We start from the raw sequence: 22,771 nt of genomic DNA, 5'->3' as shown, positions 1-22,771 counted from the left end.
CCTTCACATCCTTTGTAAAGTTCCAGTTGAGGCTGAACCAGTCTTTTATAAAGGTTCTTCAAAACCTTCCTGTTTTTGTACTCTATGCCTCTATTTATAAAGCATGGGATGTTGTATGTCTTTTTAACCACTTTCTCAACCTGCCCTGCCACCTTCAACGATTTGTGAACATATACCCCCAGATCTCTCTGTTCCTGCATCCCCTTTAGAATTGTATCCTTTATTTTATATTGCCTCTCCTCGTTCTTCCTCCCAAAATGTATCACTTCACATTTCTCTGCATTAAATTTCATCTGCCACATGTCTGCGCATTCCACCAGCTTGGCCATGTCCTCTTGAAGTCAATCACTATCCTCCTCACAGTTCACAATACTTCCAAGTTTTGGGTCACCTGCAAACTTTGAAATTGTGTCTTCTACACTCAAGTCAGGGTCATTGATATACGTTTAAAAAAACAGAGGTCCTATTACTGACCCCTGGGGAACCCCACTGTATAGCTTCCTCCAGTCCAAAAAACAACCGTTCACCACTACTCTCTGTTTCCTGTCAATCAGTCATGCTGCCACTGCCCTTTTTATTCCATGGGCTTCAACTTTGCTGGCAAGTCTATTATGTGCACTAAACACTTAGAGAGGATTTTTGCAATTATAAACCTGTTGGAAAAGGAAAGATGTCCAGATGTGGCCATTGTTTACCGCTACAATGCTCCCCCACTGAGCATACCAACTTGAGCTGGATGCTGCCAGTCCATCAGTGCCTTGCCCAACTGCCAGTTCTTCACTTGAGGGCAATGGGTGCAGCGAACATAACAATCAAGTTTCATATAAGGAGACGATAAACAAGATGGGCCTCTTTTCTCTTGAAAAGAGAAGGCTGAAGGGTGACCTAATACAGGTCTGATAGAAGAGACACAGAGAGAATGTTTCCACTCTAGCATAACTAAAGGCTATCCATATAAGATAGTCACCAAGAAATCAAATAGGGAATTGAGAAGGAATTTCTTTGCCCAGAGAGTGGTTGAAGTGAATAGTATAGATACATTTAAGGGGAGGCTAGATAAGCAGACAAGGGAGAAGGGAATAGAGGGTTATGCTGATGGAGTTAGTTGAGGAAAGACAGGAGGAGGCTTGAGTGGAGCATAAACGCATGGACTGTTTGGGTTGAATGACTGGTTTCTGTACTGTATACCTAATTCTATGCTGTCCTCGCCCGATGACTCCACATTCAGACTTTTCAACATGAGTCACAAACCTAAAAGTCTGATTCGATCCAATGCAGAGTTCACTAATCTCATCGAGGGGACTGCCGCACATCTGATCTGGGGAGAGGAATAATCAGCCAAGGTTCCTGCTCTTGGGTGCTATCTAGCAACCCCTGCTGGAAAGTGTGAGTGTGTGCAGATGTTAGGTGAGGACTTAGCTCTGATGCACTGTCAAGATTAACAGCCTACACCATTCCATCTCAAAGATCACATTAAGAACGGTATTTGGGTGAGATACTGTAGGTCAACTGGTGCCCTGTAACCACACCCAACATGAGTCAGTGCCCTCAGGAAAAAGTGGGAGAAAGCTGGAGGAAAAACATGTTTCATAAAAACATGTCAATGGATTTGAGAAGTGTTGACTAATAAATACATGAAATGTTGTTTTTGATAAATAGATTAATAAAATTCCTTCAGCCCTTAGTTTATATAATGTGCAGTCAGAAAACTACACTTAATACATGAAGGACACACTTCCAAACTCATTAGTTAGCATGTAATGTTCTGTAGGTTGTTTTCAGACTACATAATTCACTAAACCTGAGTGTGTATGCCAATCTAACTCACTGGTGGTTCAATATTTAATAAACTACTGCATTTTACTATGCATCTTGTTCACAGTACAATTGCTACCATGAGGAAATACTCCCAACATGTAGCTGTCACAGATGTTGTTTGTTGTAAGATTTCAGTGAAAGGTCAGCAGTCTGCGATGGACAACCAGAGGTAAGTGGGTTGAGGGTGTGAAAGAGAGAAAGAGGAGAGGAAGAAAGAGATAGAGAGAGCAGCAAAGAGATGTGCATGATGTTTTTTTAAAATTCATTCAGGGATGTGGGCGTCGCTGGCTAGGCCAGCATTTATTGCCCATCCCTAATTGCCCTTGAGAAGGTGGTGGTGAGCTGTCTTCTTGAACCGCTGCAGTCCATTTGGGGTAGGTATACCCACAGTGCTGTTAGGAAGGGAGTTCCAGGATTTTTACCCAGCGACAGTGAAGGAACGGCAATATAGTTCCAAGTCAGGATGGTGTGTGACTTGGAGGGGAACTTGCAGGTGGTTGTGTCCCCATGCATTTGTTGTCCTTGTCCTTCTAGTTGGTAGAGGTCACGGGTTTGGAAGGTGCTGTCTAAGGAGCCTTGGTGCTTTGCTGCAGTGCATCTTATAGATGGTACACACTGCTGCCATTGTGCGTCGGTGGTGGAGGGAGTGAATGTTTGTGGATGGGGTGCCAATCAAGCGGGCTGCTTTGTCCTGGATGGTGGCGAGCTTCTCGAGTGTTGTTGGAGCTGCACCCATCCAGGCAAGTGGAGTACTCCATCACACTCCTGACTTGTGCCTTGTAGATGGTGGACAGGCTTTGGGGAGTCAGGAGGTGAGTTACTCGCCGCAGGATTCCGAGCCTCTGACCTGCTCTTGTAGCCACGGTATTTATATGGCTACTCCAGTTCAGTTTCTGGTCAATGGTAGCCGCTAGGATGATTCAGCGATGGTAACGTCGTTGAATGTCAAGGGGAGAAGGTCAGATTCTCTCTTGTTGGAGATGGTCATTGCCTGGCATTTGTGTGGCGCGAATGTTACTTGCCACTTATCGGCCCAAGCCTGGATACTGTCCAGGTCTTGCTGCATTTCTACACGGACTGCTTCAGTATCTAAGGAGTCACGAATGGTGCTGAACATTGTGCAATCATCAGCGAACATCCCCACTTCTGACCTTATGATTGAAGGAAGGTCATTGATGAAGCAGCTGAAGATGGTTGGGCCTAGGACACTACCCTGAGGAACTCCTGCAGTGATGTCCTGGAGCTCAGATGATTGACCTCCAACAACCACAACCATCTTCCTTTGCACTACGTATGACTCCAACCAGCGGAGGGTTTTCCCCCCGATTCCTATTGACCTCAGTTTTGCTCGGGCTCCTTGATGCCATACTCGGTCAAATGCTGCCTTGATGTCAAGGGCAGTCACTCTCACCTCACCTCTTGAGTTCAGCTCTTTTGTCCATGTTTGAACCAAGGCTGTAATGAGGTCAGGAGCTGAGTGGCCCTAGTGGAACCTAAACTGAGCGTCACTAAGCAGGTTATTGCTAAGCAAGTGCCACTTGATGGCACTGTTGGTGACATCTTCCATCACTTTACTGATGATTGAGTGTAGGCTGATGGGGTGGTAATTGGCCGGGTTGGACTTGTCCTGCTTTTTGTGTACAGGACATACCTGGGCAATTTTCCACATTGTAGGGTAGATGCCAGTGTTGTAGCTGTACTGGAATAGCTTGGCTAGGGGCGCGGCAAGTTCTGGAGCACAGGTCTTCAGTACTATTGCCGGAATATTGTCAGGGCCCATAGCTTTTGCAGTATCCAGTGCCTTCAGTCGTTTCTTGATATCACGTGGAGTGAATCGAACTGGCTGTAGTCTGGCATCTGTAATGCTGGGGACTCCAGGAGGAGGCCGAGATGGATCATCAACTCGGCACTTCTGGCTGAAGATGGTTGCAAATGCTTCAGCTTTATCTTTCGCACTGATGTGCTGGGCTCCCCCATCATTGAGGATGGGGATATTTGTGGAGCCACCTCCTCCAGTTAGTTGTTTAATTGTCCACCACCATTCACGGCTGGATGTGGCAGGACTGCAGTGCTTAGATCTGATCCATTGGTTATGGGATCGCTTCACTCTGTCTATTGCATGCTGCTTACGCAGTTTGGCACGCAGATAGTCCTGTGTTGTAGCTTCACCAGGTTGACACCGCATTTTGAGGTATGCCTGGTGCTGCTCCTGGCATGCCCTCCTGCACTCTTCATTGAACCAGGGTTGATCTCCTGGCTTGATGGTAATGGTACAGTGGTGAATATGCCGGGCCATGAGGTTACAGATTGTGGTTGAGTACAATTCTGCTGCTGCTGATGGCCCACAGCGCCTCATGGATGCCCAGTTTTGCATTGCTCGATCTGTTTGAAATCTATCCCATTTAGCACGGTGGTAGTGCCACACAACACGATGGACGGTATCCTCAATGTGAAGGCGGGACTTCATCTCCACAAGGACTGTGCGGTGGTCACTCCTACCAATACGGTCATGGACAAAAGCATCTGCGGCAGGCAGATTGGTGAGGACGAGGTCAAGTATGTTTTTCCCTCGTGTTGGTTCCCTCACCACCTGCCGCAGACCCAGTCCAGCAGCTATGTCCTTTAGGACTTGGCCAGCTCGGTCAGTAGTGGCGCTACCGAGCCACTCTTGGTGATGGACATTGAAGTCCCCCACCCAGAGTACATTTTGTGCCCTTGCCACCCTCAGAGCTTTCTCCAAGTGGTGTTCAACATGGAGGAGTACTGACTCATCAGCTGAGGGAGGGCGGTAGGTGGTAATCAGTAGGAGGTTACCTTGCCCATGTTTGACCTGATGCCATGAGACTTCATGGGGTCTGGAGTCGATGTTGAGGACTCCCAGGGCAACTCCCTCCCTACTGTATACCACTGTGCCACCACCTCTGCTGGGTCTGTCCGCCTGGTGGGACAGGACATAGCCAGGGATGGTGATGGCAGTGTCTGGGACATTGTCTGTAAGGTATGATTCCGTGAGTATGACTATGTCAGGCTGTTGCTTGACTAGTCTGTGGGACAGCTCTCCCAACTTTGGCACAAGCACCCAGATGTTAGTAAGGAGGACTTTGCAGGGTCGACAGGGCTGGGTTTTTTGCCGTTGTTGTTTCCAGTGCCTAGGTCGATGCCGGGTGGTCCGTCTGGTTTCATTCCTTTTTCGGGTGGTTGTGTAACATGGGAGAGTGAAAATGAATGGTAGTGCGTGTATGTAAACAGAATGATTCTTAGTGATGTGCCCAACATATAAGTGGGTTTTCACTTGTATAACACATTGCTGAAACTTTGCACCATGAGTCTCCTCCATCTTCAGTAGCTTACATGGGCACTTTTCATCACAATCAGAGCCACTTCGATACTATTCATTACTACCTGGCTAATATTGATTGGTTCACACATGACTTAGCAAGAAACCACTTGGTCTGTGCTCATCAGGTTACAACATGGGCGGCACAGTGGCGCAGTGGTTAGCACTGCAGCCTCACAGCTCCAGGGACCTGGGTTCGATTCTGGGTACTGCCTGTGCGGAGTTTGCAAGTTCTCCCTGTGACCCCGTGGGTTTTCACCGGGTGCTCCGGTTTCCTCCCACAGCCAAAGACTTGCAGGTGATAGGTAAATTGGCCATTATAAATTGCCCCTAGTGGTAGGTGGTAGGGAATATGGGATTACTGAAGGGTTAGAATAAATGGGTGGTTGTTGGTCGGCACAGACTCGGTGGGCCGAAGGGCCTGTTTCAGTGCTGTATCTCTAAATAAAAAAATTTCATTAACATAAGAACATAAGGAATAGGAGCAGGAGTAGACCATACAGCCTCTTGAGCCTGCTCTGCCATTCAATATGATCATGGCTGATCTCCTGCCTCAACACCACTTTCCCGCCTGCTCCCCATATCCCTTGATTCCCTGAGACACCAAAATTCTGTCTATCTCAGCCTTAATTATACTCAACGATGTACCATTCACAACCCTCTGGGGTAGCGAATTTCAAAGATTCACAACCCTTTGAGTGAAGAAGTTTCTCCTCATCTCAGTCTTATATGATCAACCCCTTATTCTGAGACTATGCCTGTGTTCCAGATTCCCCAACCAGGGGAAACAACCTCTCGGCATCTACCTCGTCAAGCCCCTTCAGAATCATGAATGTTTCACCTCTCATTCTTCTAAACTCCAGAGAGTATAGGCCCAATTTATAGGCCTCTGATCATAGGACAGCTTTCTCATCCCAGGAACCAAATCTCATGAACCTTCACTGCATTGCCTCCAATGCAAGTATATATTTTCTTGAATATGGAGACCAAAAGAGCACACAGTATTCCAGATGTGGTCTCACCAAAGCCCTGTATAATTGCAGCAAGACTTCCTTATTCTTGTACTCCAATCCCCTTGCATTAAAGGCTAACAGGCCATTTGCTTTCCTAATTGCTTGCTGTACCTGTATGCTAACTTTGTGTTCCTTGTACGAGTACACCCAAATCTCTCTGAACATCAATATTTAGAAGTTTCACACCTTTTAAAAAATATTCCACTTTTCTGTTCTTACTACCAAAGTTGATAATCTCACACTTCCCCATATTATACTCCATCTGCCACCTTGCTGCCCATTCACTTAACCTGCTGAAATCTCTTTTCAGCCTCTTTGTGTCCTCCTCACAGCTTACATTCCCACTTAGCTTTGTGTCATCAGCAAACTTGGATACATTACTCTTGGTCCAAGTCATTAATATAGATTGTAAACAGCTGAGACACTAGCACAGACCCTTGCAGGACTCAACTGATTACATAAAATAAAAGCAAAATACTGCAGATGCTGGAAATCTGAAATTAAAAAAAGAAATGCTGGAAATACTCAACAGGTCTGGCAGCATCTGTGGAGAGAGAAGCAGAGTTAATGTTTCAGATCAGTGACCTTTCATCAGAACGGCACTGCCTGATGAAAGGTCACTGACCTGAAACGTTAACTCTGCTCGTCTCTCCACAGATGCTGCCAGATCTGCTGAGTATTTCCAGCACTTTTATTGTTTTTACTTCATTGATTACAGTCTGCCAACTTGAAAATGCCTATTTATCCCACTCTCTGCTTCCTGTCTGTTAACCAGCCCTCTAACCATGCTAATATATTACCCCCAACTCCATATTAGAATTAGAATATTACAGCGCAGTACAGGCCCTTCGGCCCTCGATGTTGCGCCGACCTGTGAAACCATCTGACCTACACTATTCCATATTCATCCATATGTCTATCCAATGACCACTTAAATGCCCTTAAAGTTGGCGAGTCTACTACTGCTGCAGGAAGGCCTTCCACGCCCCTACTACTCTCTGAGTAAAGAAACTACCTCTGACATCTGTCCTATATATATCACCCCTCAACTTAAAGCTATGTCCCCTCGTGTTTGCCATCATCATCCGAGGAAAAAGACTCTCACTATCCACCCTATCTAACCCTCTGATTATCTTATATGTCTCTATTAAGTCACATCTCCTCCTCGTTCTCTCCAACGAAAACAACCTCAAGTCCCTCAGCCTTTCCTTGTAAGACCTTCCCTCCATACCAGGCAACATCCTAGTAAATCTCCTCTGCACCCTTTCCAAAGCTTCCACATCATTCCTATAATGCGGTGACCAGAACTGCACGCAATACTCCAGGTGCGGTCTCACCAGAGTTTTGTACAGCTGCAGCATGACCTCGTGGCTCCGAAACTCAATCCCCCTACTAATAAAAGCTAACACACCATATGTCTTCTTAACAGCCCTATTAACCTGGGTAGCAACCTTCAGGGATTTATGTACCTGGACACCAAGATCTCTCTGTTCATCTACACTACCAAGAATCTTCCCATTAGCCCAGTACTCTGCATTCCTGTTACTCCTTCCAAAGTGAATCATCTCACACTTTTCCGCATTAAACTCCATTTGCCATCTCTCAGCCCAGCTCTGCAGCCTATCTATGTCCCTCTGTATCCTACAACATCCTTCGGCACTATCCACAACTCCACCGACCTTAGTGTCATCCGCAAATTTACTAACCCACCCTTCTGCACCCTTTTCCAGGTCATTTATAAAAATGACAAACAGCAGTGGCCCCAAAACAGATCCTTGCGGTACACCACTAGTAACTAAACTCCAGGATGAACATTTGCCATCAACCACCACCCTCCGTCTTCTTTCAGCTAGCCAATTTCTGATCCAAAGCACTAAATCACCTTCAACCCCATACTTCCGTATTTTCTGCAATAGCCTACCGTGGGGAACCTTATCAAACGCCTTACTGAAATCCATATACACCACATCCACTGCTTTACCCTCATCCACCTGTTTGGTCACCTTCTCGAAAAAATCAATAAGGTTGGTGAGGCACGACCTACCCTTCACAAAACCATGCTGACTATCGCTAATGAACTTATTCTTCTCTAGATGATTATAAATCTTGTCTCTTATAACCTTTTCCAACATTTTACCCACAACCGAAATAAGGCTCACAGGTCTATAATTACCAGGGCTGTCTCTACTCCCCTTCTTGAACAAGGGGACAACATTTGCTATCCTCCAGTCTTCCGGCACTATTCCTGTCGACAATGACGACATAAAGATCAAGGACAGAGGCTCTGCAATCTCCTCCCTAGCTTCCCAGAGAATCCTAGGATAAATCCCATCTGGCCCAGAGGACTTATCTATTTCCACACTTTCCAAAATTGCTAACACCTCCTCCTTGTGAACCTCAATCCCATCTAGCCTAGTAGCCTGAATCTCAGTATTCTCCTCGACAACATTTTCTTTCTCTACTGTAAATACTGACGCAAAATATTCATTTAACGCTTCCCCTATCTCCTCTGATTCCACACACAACTTCCCACAACTATCCTTGATTGGCCCTAATCTAACTCTAGTCATTCTTTTATTCCTGATATACCTATAGAAAGCCTTAGGGTTTTCCCTGATCCTATCCGCCAATGACTTCTCGTGTCCTCTCCTTGCTCTTCTTAGCTCTCCCTTTAGATCCTTCCTGGCTAGCTTGTAACTCTCAAGCGCCCTAACTGAGCCTTCACGTCTCATCCTAACATAAGCCTTCTTCTTCCTCTTGACAAGCGCTTCAACTTCTTTAGTAAACCACGGCTCCCTCGCTCGACAACTTCCTCCCTGCCTGACAGGTACATACTTATCAAGGACACGCAGTAGCTGCTCCTTGAATCTGCTCCACATTTTGAATGTTCCCATCCCCTGCAGTTTCCTTCCCCATCCTACGCATCCTAAATCTTGCCTAATCGCATCATAATTTCCTTTCCCCCAGCTATAATTCTTGCCCTGCGGTATACACCTGTCCCTGCCCATCGCTAAGGTAAACCTAACCGAATTGTGATCACTATCACATATCACTTATATTTAATAAATCTAATAAATTTGACATCTTAAAATTATATTAGTCCAATATGCATCATGGCTGTAAATAGGGCATTGCATAGAATTTACAGCATAGAAACAGGCCATTCTGTCCAACTAGCCTATGCTAATGTTTATATGCCACACAAGGCTCCTCCCACGCTAATTACCTCTTCCCACCCTGCCCCTATATCCCTCTATTCCCTTCTCCATATATGCATCAAGCCTCTTCAAAAGCAAAAATGCTATCTGATTTACTGCCAAATGGAGTGCTTGAATTGCACATTCTCACCGCTCTCTGTGAAAAGGAATTCCTCCCAAATTATTTAATCTATTAGTGGATGTGAATGATGGATAAATGATTAAAGATGGCAGGACTGAGACACAAGTAGAAAAAAATCAATGATATTTGAGGCCAAATATCTCTCCACAACGGGAGCAAAACTGTTGGAAAAACCAACCCTTTTGACTTAAGTACACCTACCGACTGGCTCAGAACATGAAGGCTTAGTCCAGAGAAATGAAGAGGGCTGAAGAAGAAAATAGAGGGAATCGCATCTTCAAATTTAAAAATGAGAGAAAGATATCAGCTGAAAATATCTGTAATAAGCAGTGATAAAGGGGAGGATTTTGACAGAGAGGGATGCCAGTGGGAAACTGTTCCGGTGAGTTAATACCCTGAACCTGCCAGACGTAGCAGGAGGTGACAGTGCTTTTAACCGCCAGCCTTCATTTAAATACTGCCGCCCATTTTCTGAATGGAACAGAATGTGTTGAACAGCTGCCGGCAGGGGAAGAATGGGCAGTCCTTGCCAGTCTGCCAGCTTCCAGGTAAGTGGCAATAAAGGGGTTTCAGGAGAGTCTTGCACGAGGGAAGTGGTTGGGGGGGGGGGGAGGGTGGGGAAAGGTGGAGAGTCTGGGGTAAGGGGCGTCCGCAACTTTCCCTGTAGAATCCAGAAAGGAAATGTTTTGATGTACATGGAAAGCCATTTCAACCTTCCCAGCAGCTGTTGATCTGCTTCTGTTTGGCAGGAAAATGCCATCAGGGTTCCATTGACCTAATAGGACCCTAATTTTCATAAACTCAGGCATTTCCTGCTTATTTTAGGCACCTGCCTATCATCCCCTGCCTCCCACTTACTTCTCTACTGCAAGACCCTCGCAAAATCCCTTCTCCACTATATACATGGAATCTGGCAACCAATTTACGCATAGCAAGGGCCCACAGACAACAATGAGGCACACCGCAAGATATTCTTTTTATGAATGATGTAGGTTGAAGGATGAATATTGTCAAGTAACTCTGCTCTTTATCAAAATAAAACCATGGGATCTTTTACAGCCACCCAAGAGGGCAAACAGGGCTTAACATCTTATCCCAAAAGATGGTAAGTTTTGTCTGCTTCAGAAACATGTTCAAAATCAGTTTCATCCTCTGTGATGGCCCACAGTCCTCTGTGCCATAGCCTGAGGCCAATAGATAAAGAACTTACAGTGTGATGAAATCACAAGGATGGATGCCCAACCTACCATTCTGCAATACTTGGGAATAGCTCATCAATACCCAAGTCTTACTGGAATTAGAATTTCTCTTCCCCCTTTCACCACCAGGCCACACACGGAGCACCGAATCTAACCATAGGTTGGGATAAAGGGATGTAGAAATAGTGATAAAGCCAGTCCTAATCAGACAGAAGCACAACTCTTGCCATTTTGCTACAAGGTGGAATGGGCAGTCACTATGGAGATGTCTACACTTCTGGCTGAAAGAAGAAAACTTATGGTAATGGGCACCCCAGGAGGAGAGTAACATTCAAGCAGTGAATCCTGAGCAATGTTCCATGGTGGTGCTTGTGACAGCAATTAAAATGAGAATCTCGTGTTCTCACTCGGTGGGGCATGAAAGGAGCAGCTCTGGGAACACATGGGATCAGATTCAGAGTCCACCACTCCACCAAGCTTCTGATCACATCTGTATTTTTGTGGAGACCATGACCAGGCCCACAGTGGGGGAACAAAACCAAAGAGCTATGGTTACGCCTATAGCTCTCCAGCATCAACACACCATAACATCCATTCACCAATTGTTCTGTTGACTGGACTTGATTGAGAGAATCCTTGATTGCCTTTGCAAAGTCCATTTGATTCTATCATCTTACTTGTAGCCATTAACCTTCAGATAAGCTATTTCTGACAAGAATTACCTCATACTGTGTGATGACACCATTAGGCTCCAGTGGTTCATCCCATTTCAAAAATATCATGTCCTCCAGAGGTGTTCCACTGATGGACTCTGCTGGAATTCCACCAGGTACTGAGGAAGAAAAACAATCACACATTACATTCCTGTTTAACCTTATTAAATGGCAACAAGAAGTCACCCTCCATTTATGAATATGGAATTAAAAGTCTTATGTCTGGCAGGTATCCCTATCATGTGAAAAATTTGTATCAAACTTGAAGGTGCCACATTACATAGAACCTGCAGGACAGAAACAGGCCAATCAGCCCAACTGGTTTAGGCTCCACGAGTCTCCTTCTGCCCTCTTCATCTAACACGATCAGCATATTCCTTTCTACCTCATATACTTCTCTAGCTTCCCCTTAAATGCAACTACACTATTCACCTCTCCTCCTTCTTTGTGCTGCAAGTTTTGGTCTCCCTACAAGTGGAAATATCATCTCTACATCTAGCCTATAAAACCCTTTCATAATCTTAAAGACCTATACGAAGTGTATTACACATTTAAATGGACTACATCAAACATCATAGCAAATCACATAGGCAGAGTTAGTACACACAAAGTGCTAAATAAACTTAATGGGATGAATTTTCCAGCTGGCATCAGCACTCTGACATCTGGACGACTTGAGGGTCCCAAGCCCGCACACGTTGTCAGAGTATCCGCTGACACCACCTTCTGGGAGGTGACCTAAGTGGCTGCCTCTGCATTTGCTGCGGGTCCCAAATTAGAGGGCCCCCAGCACACACCTCCAGCAGCCCCACTGGGAGAGATGGGCACTGCTGATGTAGGCAAGGGAGCACGAGGGCACCTCAAGATTAAAGGAGAGTTAAAAATAAAGAATGGCTACATCTCTCAGGCCATCATAACACCTCCACAGGACAACTTTTGGTTGCGGCTGTGGCCCTATGATCCCTGCAGCTCCGTTAACGGAGGAGTCATAGGAGACGTCGACTGACCCGCAGCCTTCCACCAGTTGGCCGCCTCCAGGCACCCATGCTCTTCAGCCTCAGCAAGGGGGGGGCGCTTCTCATCTGACACTGGGAAGATCCTAGTGGCTTCACCCATTTGCCAAGTGGGCACTTAATTACCCTAGTTGGTTACCCATTGCTGCCGGGCGGGTAGCCGATGCTGGTTTGACCCCGCCTCCGGCAAGATCGCTTGGAGGCAGGAATGTGTCAGGAAGGCGGCCTGAAGCGCTATTTTCTCATTTTGCTCCTGGTCCCATCTCCTAACCCACCTCTGCGGGACCAGGAAAATTCAACCCAATAACTCTACAACACATCCTATGGCAACTGATCAATATTATAGTGACATTTACTTGAGATATATGTTGGACAGATCTAACCAGCAGTTCAGCAACTATCAAGTTAATCTGTATCGTAACTCCATCTATCTGCCTTGGTTCCGTAACCCTTGCCTAATAAAACTATCAATCTCAGATTTGAAATTTTCAACATTTTTTGGGGGGACAGAGTTCCAGATTTCCACCACCCTTTGTGTGAAAAATGCCATCAACAGTTGCCATCAAGTGTTGGCTTCCCAGCTATGAAAAGTACATCAAAACCCAACTGACAGAATGTATCAGAATTAAGTCTGTGATCACTCCAGCTCGACAGAGGGCAGTTCAGAGATGTTAGTTTTTGGGACTACCAGATGGATTGCAAGGTTTTTTTCAGTCCAATTCATTTCTTCATGCCTATGTACTCTTTTTCTAGATGCAGATCTTGTTTCATTAATGTAGAAGAGCTTGGGATGAATTGTTTGCTTTTTCCGTGATGATGTAACTGTAACTTCAGTCATGACTCTGATGTTAATGGTGAAATTTCTGCAGTGGGGATTCACTGTAAGATCAGTTCCATCTCTCTTATGTAATGCAATCTTAAGACTTAGTTTACTGCATTCAAGCTTGAAGCTAAAGTATTGACTTAAAAGTCACTGCTTTGGTCTCTCTCCACTTCCCTCTGGTCTCCCATCTTCTATGTTGACTTTGCTTCTCTTAACTGCATTTTTAAATTCTCCTGATGAAATAATGTCCAGAGATCCGTTATTCCATGACATTCAAGCTTCAAAAGCTGATTTCCACCCCTCCGTTCCCTCCCCACTAATTAATACCCCAGGCTTTGTTGTAGCCCTAAAAAAGGCAAAATACTGCAGATGCTGAAACAAAAGCAGGAATTTTGGAAACAGTCGATTAGGGAGCATCTGTGGAGACAGGAAGGTAGGATTAATGTTTCAGGTCGATGACCTTCAAAATCTTCACTGACGCAATACATTAGCCCTCCCTTCTGCTCTCCAGGGATGCTGCCTGAACTACTGAATGTTTTCAACAGTTTGTTTTTATTTGTTACAATAATTTTTTCTGACAATCTGCAATGTAGCACACTGAGTTGGTGCAACACTCACATTGATCTGTTTACTATGAGGTTACTTCCCCTGGCAAGAGGGCTATCATTAAAGTATCAGCTCCCTGTATTGCATCATCTTGAATGGGTTCTAACGAGTCCAATCCAACACCACCAAAAGCAAATTAAACCAGCATTCAGTCAGTGAAGGTCACAGTGAAATGTCTGCACACTAGAGGTCACTCATACAACACAGTAATGCACAGCAAACCTCACAGCTCCAATATTGACACAGATAGACCAATGGTCAGTAATGTATCTCCGTGTTCAAAATTAGAAACTCAGATACCTTCCAAAATCTTGAATGTTTTTAAGTTGCAAATGTTACAGGTTGACAACAGGAAAGATTGGCACACTATGTCCAAAGTGTTGAGTGTGACAGAAAATTGGTCATTGCACTGGGCTCACCTGCATTTATGGAGAAACTCCACAGCTGGACCACTGCCAAGATGACATTCTCCCACTGTCAGGGCATTGCTGGCTTAACTATTGCCTCATCCCCTACTACTGCTGAAACTTCAATCCACTCCTTCACCATTCCATGGAGTGATTTCTTTACTGGACGGCACAGTGGCGCAGTGGTTAGCACCGCAGCCTCACAGCTCCAGCAACCCGGGTTCAATTCTGGAGTTTGCAAGTTCTCCCTGTGTCTGCGTGGGTTTCCTCCGGGTGCTCCGGTTTCCTCCCACAGCAGGTTGATAGGTAGATTGGCCATTATAAATTGCCCCTAGTATAGGTAGGTGGTAGGGGAATACAGGGACAGGTGGGGATGTGGTAGGAATATGGGATTAGTGTAGGATTAGTATAAATGGGCGGTTAATGGTCGGCACAGACTTGGTGGGCCGAAGGGCCTGTTTCAGTGTTGTATCTCTAAATCTAAAATCTAAATCTACTCTCCTCAGCAGCTTCGCTCCCTCTACTTTGTACAAACTTCTGTTGATCCAGAACTCTTCAGCTCATGTCCTGACTGTAGAGTCCTGCACACTCAATCACTTTATCCTCTCCAAGCTTCATTAGCTCTCCCTTTGGCAAAACTTCAAGTCATTCATTCCCCCCTCTACAAATTCTTCCATAGCTTTGCTTCAATATTATCTCATTGATTGTGCCTTCAGATATCCCTTCTCTCGAAATTTCTTTCTTTTTGTTACCCGGTGTCCATCTCATTGCCATTTTCAGCAATCTTTTACACAAAAAACCCTATATAGATATAACTAGCTGTTGCCAGATGTCAGGTGTGCTCAACTGGGTTGCCCTTTGTGATTAACTTGTTCACCAGCTCTCTCTGCCTGGACTCACAAATGAGGAATAGCCACTTGGCTGAAGCAGGTCTCAGGGCTGCCAATACATTTCAAAATTTACTTCAGTGTTAAGTCAGTGTCTTTAGAATAAGAGGGAAGAACATTGGAGGGGCAAAGTCACTAAAGGCAAGAGATGGTAACTAAAAGACAGGAAAGAATTGTGGCATTGAAACAGGTAAAGCAATAAGAGCACGGAGGAGATCAAGATGCAGTGATTCAGTCATTGGACTGTGACAGCAGCTGGAGTTACACGCATTGAGGGATACAATCTGGAGACTTTGATGAATGCAGACCAGAATGGTTAACGTGCAGGTATGGGTGGATGATTTGTGGAAAGAGCCAGTAATGTGAATTGCAGTGAGGACTGAGTTCTTGAGAACCAGAGGGGTAAATGTCAAAAGCAGCCATCTGTCACTTTCTAGAGATTACGGTAAGAGCTGCCTGATATTTTCTGTATGGAGCCTTCTCCTGGCTACTCTTTAGAGACTGCACTTCAACCATCGATTATTTTACTGCCTATCAAAAATAATCAGCACAATGCCTGCTGAGAATAATAAAATGTCAATTGAAACTGGCAACCTCATTAGCAAAATACTCCAGTCAGCTGTCATTAAGTTCAAACAAGTCCAGCATTCCTGCAGACTGACCTATGGAGGAGGCAACTTTAATCTGGGTTTAATCTGAATTAAATTCTTTAACGTCACTTACACTAAACAGCCCCAAGGCAGCCTTTTTGGATGCTGAACTCCTGAAGAAATCTTTGATCCTAAACAGGATTTTTCCACTCGCTCTGCATTCACAAATTCTTTCTTCTCTCTCAGAATTTCAACCAGGTAAAGACGCAGTGGCTACAATCATTGACTGTAAATGTTTGCGGAAGATTTGGTCCTTGGAAAGTACCACTGTTTCTTCTCCCACCCTATGGCTCAGTTCTTCCTTCCTTCCTCCCCTGAAGATGCTGGGGTTTGTTTTCACAGTTCATTCAAAAAAAAATTCATTTAGATAACAAAAAAAATATGGTACAAAAGGAAACGCTGTAGAGCAAACAGTATGACAAAGGCAATAAGTCTGGGAAATGCAATCAGCTAGAAAAAGGTCCCTCTAGTCCCTGTGGCATAGTTTTGATTCTTGCCTGATCTGATAGGAGGAAAGCCACTTCTCTCTATCAGCCATGATTCGCAATGAGCACTGGCAGTCTCAACTAAATCGCTAGGAGGCATGAATCCATCATACAAAATTGGCACTAAACTTCAATCTCACTCAGAGAAATGATAAGGATCGCTGTGGGAACTGGAAATGTCACACTGTTATGAGAACTGGGGGCACTACCAAGGCTGGGTACAACATTTGGATTGGTATGATGCAATTTTAATTTGTTTGACCCTAAAGGGAAGTGTGCTCCACAGGACAGGAGAAGAAAAAGCAATGATCAATTCACCATTAGTTATGTAGATTTTTGGACAATGATAGAGTCAGGGAGATGATGATGCTTGGGACATTTTTTTTTTAATTTCCAAAATATACTTTATTCATTAAAATCTGCAAAAAATACATGACAAAACAGTTCCAAACAGCACCAAGTCAAAAATTACAAACAGTGCAAAGGAGGTAGGTTGGACTTGTCTGACTCACCACATCCCACCCAGACTTTCACCCATCTTCCTTAATCTAACTTGATTATACATCTGTTGCATCTCAAGGTGAAAGTGAGTTTCCGTGCAGCTATGGAAAGTATTGTGAATGCTCTGTACCCCAGTATAACATGTGTTTAGATGGTTGCCTAATGGTTTGACTGACTCTGCAGAGTGTTACTGTGCACCTAATCTGCACAATGTATAGGAATACAGAGTTCAATTAAAGAAAAACAGCAGGGAATTTCCATCGGGGTATCTCCAACTCCAACTCCACCCCCACCATAACTTCAGTAGAAATCACAAAGAAATAGTCTTTTATGCACAGGGAAATTCCAGGTACATACATTTATCCTTCCCTCTGTGATGCACAACATTTTTCAGGTCTGATATTACCACTAAATCATAGGTTATATACCATAAACAACTCATTGGGCTTGAGATTTTTCTTGCAACACCAAACAATCCTTGGTAATTAAAGTGCTGCAAGAGCAGTGGAATTTCCATGGGGCCATCAATTGCACTCCTTAACTTCAGTGGAATTCCCAGCTAAACTGTGTACAAGGCCATTTCTGCCATTCTATCACTGAAGTTATCACGGAATCTCTAAGTGTCACTGAACACGGAGCCAGTGGAGTCAGTGAAGCTTCGATTTATGAGATGGGACTTGGTTACTGGGCTGTTAATTATGGAGAAAAACAGGCATTCTCAGTTTCTTCATTAAAAAATAAATTAACCTATCTCTGGTAATCCATTACTATTAACAAAAATACAATTACATGCTTGTATGTTTGTTTTAATTTTTTTAAAGCAAGTGTTTTTTGATTAAAGGCGGCATAGGTTTGGATGAAGACGGCACTTGGGTCTGTTTGAGATCATTCGACCATTCTCCCACTATACTTTTAACATCTACTGATCAGGCAGATGGACCTTGGGTTTGGCTTCTCATCCACAGCATGGCACGCCTGACAACACAGCCGCCAATCAATACTGCAATAGGGGTTCAGCCTCGATTACATGTTCAAGTGGCATTGAAGCCAAAATTGAAGCTGCTACGAATTGAAACCACCTCAAATTATGGCCCAATTCTATATGTCCATTACACCTTTTTCTCTTACAATGTGGTGTTTAAGCTACTTCTTAATTTTATTCCATACTAACTTTAACTATACTGTCAACAGTTAAGAAAAATAGACTGACAATCTGCTTTGTGCAACAACTAAATGATTAACCAATGCAAAGTGGCAGCTCTGGCAATAGGAAGGTGGGGTCAGATCTTTCCCTCTTTGGGAAAAAGAGTTAACTAGGGCTCAGTGAGATCCAGTTTCATGATTACAAGCATATAAATTAGGAGTTAGGAGTTCCACTTCGGTTGATCAGCTCCAAGATTGTGAAAGCAGTCCTTCAATTGTTACAAACATATAAATTTATATACACTTTTTCAAGAAAGAGCTAGATATAGCTCTTAGGGCTAATGGGATCAAGGATACGGGAAAAAAGCAGGAACAGGTTACTGAGTTTGGATGATCAGCCATGATCGTATTGAATGGCAGAGCAAGCTCAAAGGGCCGAATGGCCTACCCCTGCTCCTCCTTTTCTATGTTTCTATGAATTAGCAACAGGAGTAGGCCTGTCGACCCCTTGAGCCTGCTCTGCCATTCAATAAGTTCATGACTGAACTGATTACTCCACATTTCCACCTACTCCCGATAACCTTTCACCCCCTTGCTGATCAAGAACCTATCTACCTCTGCCTTAAAAATATGCAAAGACTCTGCTTTCACTGCCTTTTGAGGAACAAAATTCCAAAGACTCACGACCCTCTGAGAGAAAAAATTTCTTCTCATCTCTGTCTTAAATGGGCGACCCCTTATTTTTAAACAGTGACCCCTAGTTCTAGATTCTCCCACAAGGGGAAACATCCTTTCCACATCCACCCTGTCAAGACACCTCAGGATCTTATATGTTTCAATCAAGTCGCCTCTTACTCTTCTAAATTCCAGCAGATACATGCCTAGCCTGTCCAATCTTTCCTCATAAGACAGCCCACCCATTCCAGGTATCAGTCTAGTAAATCTTCTCTGTACTGCCTCCAATGCATTTATATCCTTCCTTAAATAAGGAGACCAGTTCTGTACACAGTATTCCAGATGTGGTCTCACCAATGCCCTGTACAGCTGAAGCATAACCTCCCTACTTTTGTATTCAATTCTCCTCGCAATAAACGACAACATTCTATTAGCTTTCCTAATTACGTGCTGTACCTGCATACTAACCTTTTGCTATTCATGCACTAGGACACCCAGATCCCTCTGCATCTCAGAGCTCTGCAATCTCTCACCATTTAGATAATATGCTTCTTTTTATTCTTCCTGCCAAAGTGGACAATTTCCCACATTATATTCCATCTGCCAGGTCTTTGCCCGCTCACTTAACCTATCTATATCCCTTTGTAGCTTCCTTATGTCCTCTACACCAGTACACCTACTCAGCATCTATGCTCCAACACTCTGCTCCCCACATGAAGCTAAAGACCAGTTCTATGAGGAACTCCATAATATCATTAGTAACATCCCCAATACCGAACATCTGTTCCTGCTGGGGGACTTTAATGCCCGGGTTGGGACCGACCATGACTCATGGCCCTCCTGCCTTGGGCACTATGGCATTGGAAGGATGAATTAGAATGGACAGAGACTGCTTGAGTTGTGTACCTATCATAACCTCTGCATCACCAACTCGTTCTTTCATACTAAACCCTGTCACCAGGTTTCTTGGAGGCACTCAAGATCACATCGTTGGCACCAGCTGGACCTCATCATCACAAGGCGAGCCTCTTTAAACAGCATTTAAATCACACGCAGTTTCCACAGTGCAGACTGCGACACCGACCACTTCCTGGTGAGCAGCAAGGTTAGACTCAAACCAAAGAAGCTGCATCACTCCAAGCAGAAGGGCCGCCCGCGCATCAACACTAACAGAATTTCTTATCCACAGCTGTTACATAAGTTTCTAAATTCACTTGAAAAAGCACTTCAAAACACTCCCACAGGGGATGCAGAGACCAAGTGGGCCCACATCAGAGACGCCATCTATGACTCAGCAATGACCACCTATGGCAAATGTGTGAAGCAGAATGCAGACTGGTTTCAATCTCACTTTGAAGAGCTGGAACCCGTCATAGCCGCTAAGTGCATTGCACTGCTGAACGACAAGAAAGCCCCCAGCGAGTTAACATCCGTGGCACTTAAAGTAGCCAGAAGCGCTGCACAAAGAACAGCCAGGTGCTGCGCAAATGACTACTGGCAACACCAATGCAGTCATATTCAGCTGGCCTCAGACACCGGAAACATCAGAGGAATGTATGATGGCACTGAGAGAGCTTTTGGGCCAACCATCAAGAAGATCGCCCCCCTCAAATCTAAATCAGGAGACACAATCACTGACCAATGCAAGCAAATGGACCGCTGGGTGGAGCACTACCTAGAACTGTACTCCAGGGAAAATGTTGTCACAGAGACCGCCTTCAATGCAGCCCAGCCTCTGCCAGTCATGGATGAGCTGGACGTACAGCCAACAAAATCGGAACTCAGTGATACCATTGATTCTCTAGCCAGCGGAAAAGCCCCTAGGAAGGACGGCATTACCCCTGAAATAATCAAGAGTGCCAAGCCTGCAATACTTTCAGCACTCCATGAACTGCTTTGCCTGTGCTGGGATGAGGGAGCGGTACCACAGGACATGCGCGATGCCAATATCACCACCCTGTATAAGAACAAGGGTGACCGCGGTGACTGCAACAACTACCGTGGAATCTCCCTGCTCAGCATAGTGGGGAAAGTCTTCGCTAGGGTCACTTTAAACAGGCTCCAGAAGCTAGCTGAGCGTGTCTACCCTGAGGCACAGTGTGGCTTTTGAGCAGAGAGATCCACCACTGACATGCTGTTCTCCCTTTGCCAGCTACAAGAGAAATGCCGCAAACAACAGATGCCCCTCTATGCTGCTTTCATTGATCTCACCAAAGCCTTTGACCTCGTCAGCAGATGTGGTCTCTTCAGACTACTAGAAAAGAACGGATGTCCACCAAAGCTACTAAGTATCATCACCTCATTCCATGACAACATGAAAGGCACAATTCAGCATAGTAGCGCCTCATCGGACCCCTTTCCTATCCTGAGTGGCATGAAACAGGGCTGTGTTCTCGCACCTACACTGTTCGGGATCTTCTTCTCCCTGCTGCTCTCACATGCGTTCAAATCTTAAGAAGGAATTTTCCTCCACACAAGATCAGGTGGCAGGTTGTTCAACCTTGCCCATCTAAGAGTGAAGACCAAAGTACCGAAAGTCCTCCTCAGGGAACTCCTCTTGGTTGACGATGCTGCATTAACATCTCACACTGAAGAGTGCCTGCAGAGACGCATCGACAGGATTGCGGCTGCCTGCAACGAATTTGGCCTAACTCAAGAAAACCAACACCATGGGACAGGAAGTCAGAAATGCTCCATCCATCAATATCGGCGACCACACTCTGGAAGTGGTTCAAGAGTTCACCTACCTAGGCTCAATTATCACCAGTAACCTGTCTCTCAATGCAGAAATCAACAAGCGCATGGGAAAGGCTTCCACTGCTATGTCCAGACTGGCCAAGAGAGTGTGGGAAAATGGCGCACTGACACGGAACACAAAAGTCTGAGTGTATCAAGCCTGTGCCCTCAGTACCTTGCTCTACGGCAGCGAGGCCTGGACAATGTATGTCAGCCAAGAGTGACGTCACAATTCATTCCATCTTCGCTGCCTCCGAAGAATCCTTAGCATCAGGTGGCAGGACCGTATCTCCAACACAGAAGTCCTCGAAGCGGCCAACATCCCCAGCATATACACCCTACTGAGCCAGCGGCGCTTGAGATGGCTTGGCCATGTGAGCTGCATGGAAGATGGCAGGATCCCCAAAGACACATTGTACAGCGAGCTTGCCACTGGTATCAGACCCACCAGCCGTCCATGTCTCCGCTTTAAAGATGTCTGCAAACGCAACATGAAGTCCTGTGACATTGATCACAAGTCGTGGGAATCAGTTGCCAGTGATCGCCAGAGCTGGCGGGCAGCCATAAAGGCGGTGCTAAAGTGTGGCGAGTCGAAGAGACTTAGCAGTTGGCAGGAAAAAAGACAGAAGTGCAAGGAGAGAGCCAACTGTGCAACAGCCCCGACAACCAACTTTATCTGCAGCACCTGTGGAAGAGTCTGTCACTCTAGAATTGGCCTTTATAGCCACTCCAGGCGTTGCTTCACAAACCACTAACCACCTCCAGACGCTTACCCATTGTCTCTCGAGACAAGGAGGCCAAAGAAGATGATGTCCTCTTCACAAGTTACTTTCCCACCTACCTTTGTGTCATCAGCAAATTTAGCAACCATACCTTTGGTCCCTTCTTCGAAGTCATTTATATAAATTGTAAAAAGTTGTGGCCCCAGCACAGATCCCTGTGGCACACCACTCGTTAACACTCCAAAGAGGTGAATCTCATCAGTTAGCAGTCTGCATTTTCTACTCATTCTTAAACCAACAGCTTGTCTCACTGGCCGCTGATTTGAATTCTGCTCTTGCCGTGGTTACACACATAATATAGCTTTTGCCTACATTAGCTGTTAAAATACAACATTGCATTAGGGCGCTCCTTCAGTACTGGTCACATCCAATTATCTGAACCAATCCAGAAACAAATTAAGATCGGATACTCAAACATTCAGAGAACCCTCTCCATAATTACAGAGTTGAAATGTTCCAGGGACACGAGACTTTAAAAAAATTAAAAGGATAAGATCTAGGCTTCTCAGCAGTTAAAATCCACTCCATTTATCGTGTACCTCTGCCTTCAACTACCTTGCTTGTTTATAATCAGATAGAAAAGAAATGAAGGAAAAATCAACAGGAGATACCGACCGAGGCCTCCACTGACAATTTTTTAAATC

General features: G+C 45.0%; 1 protein-coding gene across 10 annotated transcripts in view; it reads right to left on the bottom strand.

The window, feature by feature from the left end:
• The window catches only part of ptprub (protein tyrosine phosphatase receptor type Ub), an 833,961-nt gene that overhangs the window by 116,677 nt on the left and 694,513 nt on the right, over positions 1–22,771 (bottom strand). For all 10 annotated transcript variants that reach the window (XM_068011591.1, XM_068011594.1, XM_068011592.1 and 7 more), the window contains one exon: positions 11,429–11,538. In XM_068011591.1, the coding sequence (XP_067867692.1) occupies positions 11,429–11,538 (110 nt within the window). The remainder of the gene's footprint in view (positions 1–11,428; positions 11,539–22,771) is intronic.

This window comes from Heterodontus francisci, chromosome 31 (genome assembly GCF_036365525.1).
Source record: "Heterodontus francisci isolate sHetFra1 chromosome 31, sHetFra1.hap1, whole genome shotgun sequence".
In the NCBI taxonomy this organism is placed as follows: domain Eukaryota; kingdom Metazoa; phylum Chordata; class Chondrichthyes; order Heterodontiformes; family Heterodontidae; genus Heterodontus; species Heterodontus francisci.
This window is presented reverse-complemented; position numbering and strand designations above follow the sequence as displayed.